This window comes from Rhinopithecus roxellana, chromosome 9 (assembly GCF_007565055.1).
Source record: "Rhinopithecus roxellana isolate Shanxi Qingling chromosome 9, ASM756505v1, whole genome shotgun sequence".
NCBI classification, from domain to species: Eukaryota; Metazoa; Chordata; class Mammalia; order Primates; family Cercopithecidae; genus Rhinopithecus; species Rhinopithecus roxellana.
Window position 1 is genome coordinate 22,145,282 of NC_044557.1, and position 12,025 is coordinate 22,157,306.

Genomic DNA, 12,025 nt, shown 5'->3' on the forward strand with positions numbered 1-12,025 from the left:
GCCAGAAGATGTGAAACAGGGGCCGTCACTAGGAGATGAGGGTTACGGGCTTTTCAATGACTTTTCCTTATATTTTCTAAATTGTCTACATGAACCCTTATGACTTTTGTAATCAACACCCTTATTTTTCATTTAAGAAAAGCCACAGTCCTCAATGACATTACAATTCGGTACAGGAGATGGACAAGAAATGAGTGATAGCATCATTAGGGCGGAGAAGCCAGTGTGGAGGGGACACGTGTTGAAGGTCACTGTTGGCCGACGGGAGGGGCCAGGATCAGGGAAGGTCCTGGGGTGAGGTCCGGGTTCTCTTTTGTCTGAGCCGGACCAGCAGAAGGTGCAGGCAGAGGCGACGGGGCAGAGGGAGGCCCGGCCGCCAGGCTCCTGGGCACAGGGGAGCTCGCACTGCCATTCTCCCGGGAACGCATGAAGAGCTGGGTTCGGGAAGGGAGGCTGAGGCTGGCTGGCGGCAGATGGAAGAGCAGCTCATCTGCCATCAAAGAAGAGATTCACTTTGGCAGGTTTATGTGATTTTTTTTTTTTTTTGTGAATTAAAAACATGTTTCCACAAAAAACAAAGTAAAGATTTTTTTTTCAGCAGCCTGCAAATTAACTAACAAATGAGACCAGCTTGTACGTTTCTGTTTCTGATTTAAGAAGCCAATTTCGCAGGCTTTGACAGAAGAAATTTCAATACAGAAAGAATGTCAACCAGAGTCAATTTCAAAGCATGAATTCAAGTACCAAATCCCCATTCCAAAGCATATGTCTGGAGACTATCAAAAGAACAGAAGAGCAATACTAAAATGCCAGCCTGCCTCAGCAAACAAATCTCTCTCCGTTACATTACAGCGTTCGAACCCTGCAGCCCTCAGCCCAGGGTGGCCAAGTGCAAGGTCTGAAACCCAAATGGCTTTATGGCCTTCAGTGAAGGAATGAATAAATTTCTTTTCACGACAGCTACCAGACTCTGCAAATCCAGTTTGCAGTCCTTGCTGCATTTCACGGCAATCAATTACCCTAATTACCTCCTTGCACCTCGTGATGGGTGATGTTCATAATTTCTAACAAAAAGGCATTTTCATAAGGGTGACATCAGCATACATTTCGACATCTCCTGTTTCTTGCTTTAGGGATAGTTCAACACTGCACAAACTGAAATATCCTTTCTTTCTTCCAAGCTGCAAAGCCCAGGTGAAAGGGGCCAGGATTCTATCATCATATTCTCTTTGAGGCGCTGGAACCGAGGAAGAACATTATCGTCCATTGCTGCGCATTCCCACAGGGAAATGTCTTCTGCATTCCTTCAAGACTTGTGTGTGTGTTTGTATGTGTGTATGTGTCATGTGCGTATATGTGTGTGTGTGCAGGTACATGGGTGTGCATGCACGCCTATGTGTGTGTGTGTGTGCATGTGTGTATGTGTCTCCCTCCTTCCGGGAGACCGTGGCAAAGGCTCCGGCCCATGCTTCCCTCCTCCCCTGCCTCCTGACCCATAGGTGCGTCCCCGGGGCCTGGGGTGTGGCCTCACCCTCCTCTGGGGCTGTGAGTTGTGAACTGTCTTTCCTATGGCTGTCTCCAAACCTGTGGGCCGCACCACAGCTGAGTCTACAAAACCCCCATCTAACCCGCCTGTGACCGGGCACACGTGACTGGGGCCCTTGGCCCCATCGTCCAGCTCCTCTCGCCTTGTGCTGATACTAGGAATGGAAGCCACGGGCTCATGGACACCAGGAGGCCACCAACGGAGGCGCTGCATGCCCAGCACGACCCCACCCACACAGGAGTCCCAGGATGCGTGGATGCCACACTCACCCCTCCAGGACCAAGGTGCCCACTGCAAGCTGCTGGGAGGTGCCGGCCGATGGCTAAGTCTCTCTAGGGCGTGCCCTCAGCCCCTCAGCGGGAGAATGCTGCCCCCCCCACGTCCCTCCCTGGGAAGAACACACAGGTTATGGCCTGAATGGTGTTCCCCCAAATTCCTATGCTGAACCCTAACCCTTGGGACCTCAGAATGTGATTATTTGGAGATGAGACCTTGACAGAGGTGATGAAGGTAAGATGAGGTCCCCAGGGTGGGCACTGATCCCATCTGCCTGGCGTCCTCCTAAGGAGGGGAGATGAGGTCACAGACAGGCAGAGAGGGGGCACCCCTGTGGGGATGCGGGGAGAGGACGGCGTCTGCACACCCAGGAGAGGCTCAGCAGGAGCTGGCCTTGGGACTCCATGGTCTTGGGCGCCGGGACCCTGCAGAATGAATGTGCCTTTAGACCACCCGGGTGTGGATGCCCGTCATGGCACCTGAGCTATCTCATGTACCACCCAGGCTGGCGGTACGAAGGCAGGACGCCCACTCCTTGCCTCGGTGCGGGGACCCCTGGGTCCACACAGTACCTGAGTTCTCTCAGAATTGGCTGCGACCCCTCCCCGCTGCTCACCCCTGCCCTCTGCCCCATCCTGCGTCCTCGCCCCTCCGTCACCATCTCCTTGTTGAGAGGACACCCGTGGCCATTGAGACGTCCATCTCACCAGGTCTCTTTCTGGGACCTGAGGGAGGTCAGGCAGCCATAGTCATAGCCATTTATTTCCATGGAAAGCCCCTTTGGAGAGCCCCCCAGCTGCACAGCTTGCAAGAAGAATTCCACGCGTCTGTCTTGTTCTAAAGCTCATGCTCTTTGGATGACACCAGCGGGTCCCAATCTGGTAATTCTGCCCCCAGGGGACACTTGGTGACATCTGGAGACGTGTTTGGTTGTCACTAAATGGAGGTGCTTCTGGCGGGTAGTGGGTGGAGCCCAGAAATGCTGCTCAACATCTCCCAGTGCATAAGACGGACCCCACAAACATCGCCCAGCCCCCATCCCACCATGCTGAGCTTAAGAAACACTGGGTGAGTGGCTGCGCCTCCCGGGGTGCATATCTCAGCGGAAGAGATCTTTGCAACGCTGTTCAAATCCACCCTGGGGTCCCTACAACAACTTAGCTTGGGCGGGAAGTCTTTCCTTTCCTGTTTGTTTGTTGTGGTTTTTCCTCTGAGCAATTGAAATCAAGTCAGGATTATGTTTGGTTCAGCTGCCCACTTCATTTTCTTAAGGACAAACTTGATTCCATTTCACTCCCTAACACCCAGACAGACAAGGGATGACTTAAATTGTAGCTCACTGGCCTGAGCTCCAACAGCTCCCAGTCCTGCTGCACTTCGGGCTGGGCCAGCCCTTCCAGGATCTCTCATGGACCAGCACTGTGTGTGGACCACCAAGTCCATGACAAGAGACACAGACTCAATGGGGACAGAGAACCCTGGGGCATCCACTGCCCTAGGAAGGAGGGAACATAGCCAGACTCTGCCAAAGCTGCACGCCCACAGGAGCAGACCCTTTAGCTGCCCTGGGAGGGAGAGGTCTGAGCCGGACCCCATCTATCTGCACTCCTGCAGGAGCACAGCCTCAGCTGTCCTGGGTGGGAGAGGACAGAACGGGACCCCATCCACCTGCACTCCTGCAGGAGCAGAGCCTCAGCCATGCTGGGTGGGAGAGGACAGAGCTGGACCCCGTCTATCTGCACTCCTGCAGAAGCACAGCTTCAGCTGTCCTGGGTGAGAGAGGACAGAGCCAGACCCTGTCTACCTGCACTCCCACAGGAGCAGAGTCTCTGCTGTCCTGGGTGGGAGAGGACAGAATGGGACCCCATCCACCTGTACTCCTGCAGGAGCAGAGCCTCAGCTGTCCTGGGTGGGAGAGGACAGAATGGGACCCCACCCACCTGCACTCGTGGAGGAGCAGAGCCTCAGCTGTCCTGGGTGGGAGAGGATAGAACTGGACCCCGTCTACCTGCACTCCCGCAGGAGCAGAGCCTCAGCTGTCCTGGGTGGGAGAGGATAGAGCTGGACCCCATCCATCTGCACTCCTGCAGGAGCAGAGCCTCAGCTGTCCTGGGTGGGAGAGGACAAAGCCGGACCCCACCCACCTGCACTCCTGCAGGAGCAGAGCCTCAGCTGCCAAGTCGAGGGCACCATGCCCAGAACAAGGTGACCACTTGGTGACCCTCGCGGCATAAATGCAGCTGGTTCCTCAGGGTCTTAGATCACTGAATCCAAGGACCCAGTCACAGATCACAGGGTCTTTGCACCCAGTCCCCACGAGGTCTCTGCATCCACGACCATCTTAAGTTACATGGAGGCCGTGTCATTCTCACCTGGTAAACCTGGATAAAACAGCGCATGTGCCCACTCAGTGTTCCATGTTCACAAGAGTTATGATTTCCAATGTGCTTTTCGGAACACTGTCTTGCATCTCACCACAAACTGAGGCACGCAGGATCGATGAGGCAGAAAGATTTACCAGACACAAGGCTGGTCAAAAACCCGAAACCAGACACCCTTCAACATCCATCAGCGTTTCCACAAACATTGCTGGAATTTCCATCACGGGGATGAGAACGTGGTGGGTCCTAAGATGATGTCACTGAAATGTGACACAGCCCAGTGATCTCCCTGCCTGCCCAGCACCAAGCTGCTCCCAGCAGGGACATGCCGAGTCCCAGGACAACCGGCGGGTGATGGGAGGAGTCCAGCCGGGGAGACAGTGAGTGGCCTCATGTAATCCCAGAGGCTCGAAGGCACAGGCCCAGCTCCTGCACTCCTGCAGATGGTCCCTGATTACATGAATGGGCTCGGTGAGTGCCAGCGTGATCCTGCCAAGCCCCGTGTGACGTTTCTCAAGGTGGGAGAGGATTCGGTGGCAGTCAGGGCTCAGGGGAAGGAAGGGGTGGCCCAGAGGCAGGGCCGTTGTAGAGAAGCCCCTCACAACACGGGCTTTGCAGTGAGGAAATGGTGTGGCCTGGGCCACAGGATGGAGAACATAGAGCGTGGGGGGCAGGCACACGTGGCTCCTGGTGCTGGAAGCAGAGGCCACTGCTTTGTCTAAAGGAGGCGTTTTAGGACTCACAGTGGATGGAGGGGGCAGCTGGTGGCCAGGTGTTAGTGCCGGACAGATCCAGACGAGGAACTCAAGGGGCTGCAGAAGGAGTGCAGGGTTGTGCGTTTGTGTCCAGAGCAGCTTAAAAGGGGATAAGAAGCTCCTCCCAGCCCTGGTGTTCCACTACAGGATTGGAAGTGAGGTGTGACCACACCCCAACTCTCTATCTATTCACGGCCCAAGATCTATACCACGAGCCACTTAAAACAAAAGCCCTCCTTTCAAATTGCAAACGTGTGTTAGAGTGGAGCACGGCCCGACTGGCCGGTTTTTCCGTTCCGCTGAGCACTGGTATGGCTAAGGACAGGAACTGACCACAGCCATCTCCTCTCTCACTCTTTTGCCCCTAAAACTACAAATACAAAGAAGTTTTCTGAGAAGCATGTCAGAACTATTGGTTTTCTGGAGTTGAAAGCACTCCATAAGCCACAACTCCAGCCTTCCTGAACAGGTGGGGACCTTCTTGAACAGGCAGGGACACTGTGAGGGTGGCGGGGCGGGGGACTGGTACACCTGGCTCCTTCCTGCTTGCCAAGTTCTGGAACATGGGACACCTAGGTGCCCAGAAAGACCCTTATGCTCGAGCCAGCATCCTCTGGAACATTGCGGGACACAGGTGCCCCTTTGCGAATCGTTACCGAGTGTGTTGGACCCTCCTAGATACAGAGGTAAAGCGGAAAAAGACAGCACCCGGGCCCAGGAGACAGATGGCAAGCAGAGGGACCCTCAGTGAAGGCCAAGGTGGAGGCCAAGCTGAGCTGAGGGTGTGAAGGAAACAAGCAGGGAGGGGTCACCCAGTACATGGAGGTGGCCCTGTGGCAGGAGGGCCAGAGGTGGCCCAGGCTGTCCCAACTCTAATGAAACTCAGGTTCCACCCCAGACCGGGCAGAAAGAAGCAAATGGCCAGCATTGTGCATTCCATGACAAACCACTTATTTATTTATTTTATTTTATTTTATTTAGAGATGGAGTCTTGCTCTGTCACCCAGGCTGGAGTGCAGTGGCGCGATCTTGGCTCACTGCAACCTCCACCTCCCAAGTTCAAGCAATTCTCAGGCCTCAGCCTCTTGAGTAGCGGACATTACAGGCACTTTTCACCATGCCTGGCTAGTTTTTGTATTTTTAGTAGAGACAGGGTTTTGCTATTTTGGCCAGGTTGGTCTTGAACTCCTGACCTCAGGTGATCCCCCTGCCTTGGCCAAAGTGCTAGGATGACAGGTGTGAGCCACCGTGCCTGGCCCCGTGACAAGCCTTTTAAATGCTTATTGTAGAGACAAGAAACAGGGGAGCCTGGCTCCGTTTTGTAAAAGATGGATGATTTTTCTAAACTACACCACAGGGATGACCTGGTGACTGGGGAGATGGATTTTAAGACATGGTTTTGTGCCTGACCGAAAACTTCACCAATGTAGTAGCTGAGCCCGGAAGGCAGGGACCTGCACAGCCTACAAAACAGACACGGCCTTCAGAGGAACGGCTGCGAGGAAGGGTTAGTACTCGGTGCTGGGACCCGCTGCAGAGGGCGGCAGCAGGGAGAGGCTCTGAAACACTTTACACGCGGGCGGGAAACGCGCACGGCTCCGGGTTTTCATTCCACCCCTCCCCTCTGTGTTCTTTTCTGCTGTTTGCTTCCAACACGTGAACGGGTAAAAAGCCTGACAGGTAAAACCCAAAGCCGAACTGGCTGCTGCCTGCGAACACGCCAAATAAAACGGGGGGTCCGAACCTCTTCAAGTCAAATAAAACCTAGGGTCCGAACCTCTTCCCCAGGAGGGCCAGGGCTGCAGCCGGGCGATGCCAGGTGGGGAGGACACTGGAAGAGGAGAAAACCAGGAGTGCAGGAGGGGGTGGGAGACTGGGATGCCGCAGAGAGGAGGCCTGAGGACAGCAGGGAAGGAGGCGGGGACAGAGGCCAAGGACTGGAGGAGCTGCCGGGTCTTCTGTGGGAGGCAGCAGGGACCCCTCTATCCCTCCATCTGACACCGCCGGGAGCCTTCCCGGGGAGGTGGCGTCTCTCCCTCGCTGCATGTCCTTGGGACTTTCTGTGGACTGTGGCATAGAGAGTCTTTTGCATCCTGAGCTAAGCCGTAAATCCCTTCTGCATTCCTACAATGCTCATTAAAAGTTTGACCTTAGATGCTTCGTCTGCTGATGCAGAAAAGGTGAAAATAAGAGCTTTGTGAAAGAATAACGTGAGGTCAGAATTGCCTTTCAATTCCACTTAGTCTCTGTCTTGACCTACTTAAGAACAAGAAAAAAATCTTCCTCTAATATGAACCACATACTCTGTACAAACCAAGGGTGAAAATAAAAAGTTATCCTGTCATTCAGCTGCAAGTCTTCCCAGTAAAAAAAGGAATGTAATTTATAAACATGACTTCTCTCTTCTAATTCTTTTAAATCTTATCCACACACTAGGACCCACAGACAAATTCCTTTAGTTTCACTATTTCCTGGCTATGAAGTAAAATCTGGGTTTGTGAGGACCCAGAAACCTAAAGTTTTCCACCAGAAAGTTTAATGCAACCGACAGGAAGGGACAGTCCTGCACAGGCATCTTTGAAAATGCCAGATGTCAGTGCAGCTGGGTCCTAGGACAGAAACAGTCTGAGGAGGTTGCACACAGCTCCTGATATTCAGCTTCATAGATCATTCCACGAGGGTCCAGCGGTGACCACTGGGGGACAGTGAGGAGGGGAGAGAAGTCACCGAGCTGCACCCCCAAAAGAGGTGGTTTCACCGGGAGGTGGATGTGGGGATGGGGGGAGCTTGCTACTGCAAGAAAGTGCCCTTGTGAACGAGCACCGTGAAAGCCGTGGCTGCAGATGTCCTCCCATCCTCCAGGCAGTGCTTCCCAATGTCAGCACGATAACGCTCTGGGTTCAGTTTCCGAGGATGTTCACCTGAGTGGACATGAGAGGAAGGCCGGTGGCCATGGCAGGTGTGCTGCACGCAGGGCCGCCGTCCCCCATGGAGAAGCAGACGGAGCTGTTTGCAGGGAAGCCCTGGTGGGTGTGAGGCCTAGTGGCTGCTTTCTCCTCTCTTTCTTGTCTCTGTCTTATGGCCACATCATTGAATTCCAGGGGGATTTCACCTCAATGTTGTGTCCCCAGAATCACAACTTTTCCTGGGGTCAAATCACAGCCTGCCATTCTTTACATGTTACTATAAAAATACATCACATTTTGAAGTCTGGAAAATGTGTTTTGCTGGGACAGCATCTCGGCCCAACCCATGTCGCTCCCTGCCCTGCCGGCTCTCCAGCGCTTGGCGGAGTTGTGGGGGGACCCCAGAAAAAGGGAGGTTTGACCTGGCCTCTGCCCTCAAGGCTCTTAGTCTTGCCAGGAAACCTGACTGATGAACGTAAAGGTACCTGGTGACCCACACACGTACGGTGAGAGGCCTCGGGGCAGGGAAGTCCAGCAGTGGGTGGCCGGCTGCAGAACAACAGGACCAGAGTGTCTGAAATGACCCCATGGCACGAACTCAGACTGACAGACACAATCAGACCAACCAGCTGGTTCCAAACAAAGAAAATCCAGGAGAAGGAAGAGTGGACAGACAGGAGAAGCCTCAGCCTGAACGAGATGAAGAAGCTCATCACCAGCTGCCAGGTGGGCCCCTTCTCTGGATCCTGATCCAAATAAAAGCCAACAAGAGACAGTGAGCCCTCAGGGGAATGTGACCACTGACCAGGCTGATATTGTTTTCAATATCTCATAATGCAGGTGGTTATGCTTCAAAAGAAAGCATCCTCATCGTTTCGTGTGGATCTTTTGGAGATCAACACAGGCATATTTACAGTTGTATCTGTCTGCCGTATGGGATTTGTTGCAGTGAAGCCTGGGTGGGAAGGCGTGAGTGCAGAGGGAACGAGGTCACTCTCGGAGGGATGGTGTTTGAAAGGGACTGACGGTGCGCGGGTTCATTCTGTCTCACTTCACCTTTGTGAATGATTGGTATTCCCTGCACCTACACCATGGAGTAGCTGTTGGAGGTGGAGAGAAGCGTGTTCCTGGGAGGAAGTACGTGGGAGAAACTCCTGGGAGAAGGCAGGTTCAAGGGGCACAGGACCTAAGGAGAAGGCGCGGCTAGAAGGGCTGGGGGAGAGTGGCAGGCTTTGGAGGCAGGTGACCCTGGGGCAAAACCTGGAGGCTCTGACAGCGTCCTGAAGTGTTCACTCAGGGAACAGACTATACACCCCAGTTACAGACAAAAACAAGAGAGCTGTGTGTCTGTGAAAATGAGGAGACAGATCAGAGTGAACCCCAATTCTTTATAGCAGGTTTCTCTAAACAAGCAGACACAACTTTTACATTTGGATATGATTAGGGTTTGCCAACAGCAAACAAAATTTATGCCTCTTCCATTGCTATAAAATAATATTTTATGCAAATACCAATTTGTCTCTGAATAAACCTGCCTGCAAAGGCAATTTGGTTAGCATTTCCTTTCAAAACAGAGCTGTTGAGACGTGGACGCTGGACCTGACGGCTATGGTGCCGCTGGAAGGATTTGCCACCACGACTCCCAGAAAGCATCACGGCTGCTGGTTCTCCCTGCCCCGTTAGTTGACTGCCTGTTGGCTCAGCCATCAATGTCCCGTTACTTCATGAAGACATCTCTAACCCGACGTGCGACCCACAGCTGCTGCTCTAGGCAAGCAGGAGAGATTTGTGAGTCGGGACACACAAGTTATGTTTTGTTAACAGCACTATTGACTGAGGGGAGTCATTTAGCGGCATCCTCAGAAATAGTGTGTGCCTCCCAGAGGGCTTCCCCAGAAAACTCCAGCATGGCACAATTCAGAGACAGAGAGGGAAATCACATAAAACAGACAATTCCGCAATATGCCAGATCTAGGGATCTACCGTCTTTAATTTGTTTTTGCCTTTGGTAAATTCATTTAATCCACACCCCAGAGATACAGAGGCCCTTTCCATAATCAGGCTTTTTGTGGTGGTGGGGCTTAGAGAGGCTGCGGCCAGGTGCAGGGAGTGAACTCACAAATGTCGCAGGCCCATTTCCATTAGGCCGGTCCATCAGCTTTCACGTGGAAAACATCCACATGGGCTAGTCTGTGTTTGCTGTGGTTGTTAAACCCTCCAGCCTTAGAGGCATTAAAGAAATGGCCCACTGTGTTTAGAGTGATGGTTCCCAGGAGGAATTGGGATCTCCAGAGGCCCTCCCAGAGAAGGCCAGAGTCACACGTGAGAGCTGCCTGTAAATAATGTCTTGCCATTCCTGCAGCCCCACACACAAAGCCATAGCGCGCAGTCAACCCTTGAGTCTACCAGCAAATGATGGATAAAGAAGACGCAGTACATACACAGGGGACACTATTTAACCTTTGAAAGAGGGAGACCTGCCATTCTCCACAACATGGGGGAGCTGGAAGAAACTGCAAAGCAGGATGAGCCTGGCGCACACAGAGGCCACACGGTTGCTCTCACAGGTGGCATCTGAAACAGCTGAACTCATAGAAGCAGAGAGTGGCACTGTGGTTACCAGAGGGACTGGGGATGGGGAGGAACTGGGAGATGTTGGTCAATGGACATTTCAGTGAGGAGGGGTCAGCTCAAGAGACCTGTTGGCCAGCAGTAGCATCAGTTAACAACCATGTATTGAATACTTGGAAATCACCCAGAGTGGATTTTAAGTGTTCCCACCACAAAAGAAAAAACGTGTGTAAGGTCATGTGTGTTTTAACAGCTCAGTGGAGCCGTCCCAGAACATGTTCGTATATCAGAACATCCTGTTGCACACCCTAAATATGTATGCAGTTGTTATCTGTCAATGAAAAACGGAATAACGACAAAACCACCTGCTGTGCAGAGTCGGCCACCACAGGGCCGTGCGCCTGCTTACCTGGAGGTAGTGGCATGGCCTCAGGGCGGGCTTGGTGTCCTGGTGCAGCAGCGGCTTGTCCAGGTTCAGCGAGCTCTTGCGGTAGGCCTCCTTGGCCTGGCTGACCGTCAGCGTGGACCAGGAGCTGCGCTTCAGGTACTTGGCGTCGGGCGTCAGCGCCAAACCCTCGCAGGCTGAGCATTTGACGTCGTTGTTGCTTTTGGAGGTCTTGAGGGACAGGTCCCCGAACGGGCTCTGCAGCGCATCGGGGTAGCAGTGGGCCACCGGGCCCAGGTGGTGCCGGTTGAGCACGCTGGGCGTCCGGTAGGTGCTGTCGCTGTCCAGGTTGTCGTCCGAGCTCCACCAGCTGCTCATGCCGGGCCGGGGTTTGCCCTCGGGCTTGCGCTCCTTGCTCTTGCTCCTCTTGCTGTGCTTGGCGTGGTGGGCGTGATGATGGTCGTCCGCCCGGCCGTCCGCCTTGGTGCCGTTGGCATTGCTCTTGGAGGAGCCCTCCAGCGAGTGCGACTTGGTGAAGAGCTTCTGCACCGAGTGTACCAGGTGGCGGATCCGCCCGGGGCTCTCGCTGCGCTGCTCGGCGGCCGCGGACGTCCTCTGGTACTGCAGCGTGTGGAAGCCGTCCCGGTGCAGCGGCAGCTGCTTCTCGAACTGGTCCAGCAGGTTGGCCGGGATGCGGTTGATCTTGGCGCCCGCGTGGGCCACGGCGCAGTCGTCGCGCGTGTCGTAGTGCGAGCTGTAGTGCATCCGCGGGAAGGTGCTGCTGGACACGTGGTCGCCCAGCACCACGGGCATCATCACGCACTCCGAGTGCACCGAGCTGCGCGGCGAGCAGCGGTGGCGCCCCCCGGGGCAGCTGTCTGCGGGGCTCAGCAGGTAGGGCGGCCGCGCGTCGGGCCCGTGGTGCAGGTGCTCGCAGTCCTCGGGGGGCGCCAGACCGCACGTGTGCCCGGAACACAGCGGCGGCTGGGTCCGACTTCCGGAGAGGCCCTTCATGCTCCTGGGCGCGGGCGAGTAGCGCTCCTCATTGAAGTGCTGCGTGGGCGACCATGAGTACTGCGGGTCTGTGGGGAAACAGAAACGGCATTCAACACCCGGAAGCGCGGCGGAAACCCCCAGGTGCGGGGAAGGGGAATATGTGACCCCCAGCGTGGGCTGTTTGTTCAGCAATCAGTGTCCGTGTCTGG

General features: G+C 54.4%; 1 protein-coding gene across 1 annotated transcript in view; it reads right to left on the reverse strand.

Annotated features, from left to right (window-relative positions):
• DLGAP2 (DLG associated protein 2) overlaps window positions 1-12,025 on the reverse strand; it is a 905,804-nt gene that overhangs the window by 133,060 nt on the left and 760,719 nt on the right. The window contains exon 5 of the mRNA XM_030937560.1: window positions 10,845-11,902. Within this exon, the coding sequence (XP_030793420.1) occupies window positions 10,845-11,902 (1,058 nt within the window). The remainder of the gene's footprint in view (window positions 1-10,844; window positions 11,903-12,025) is intronic.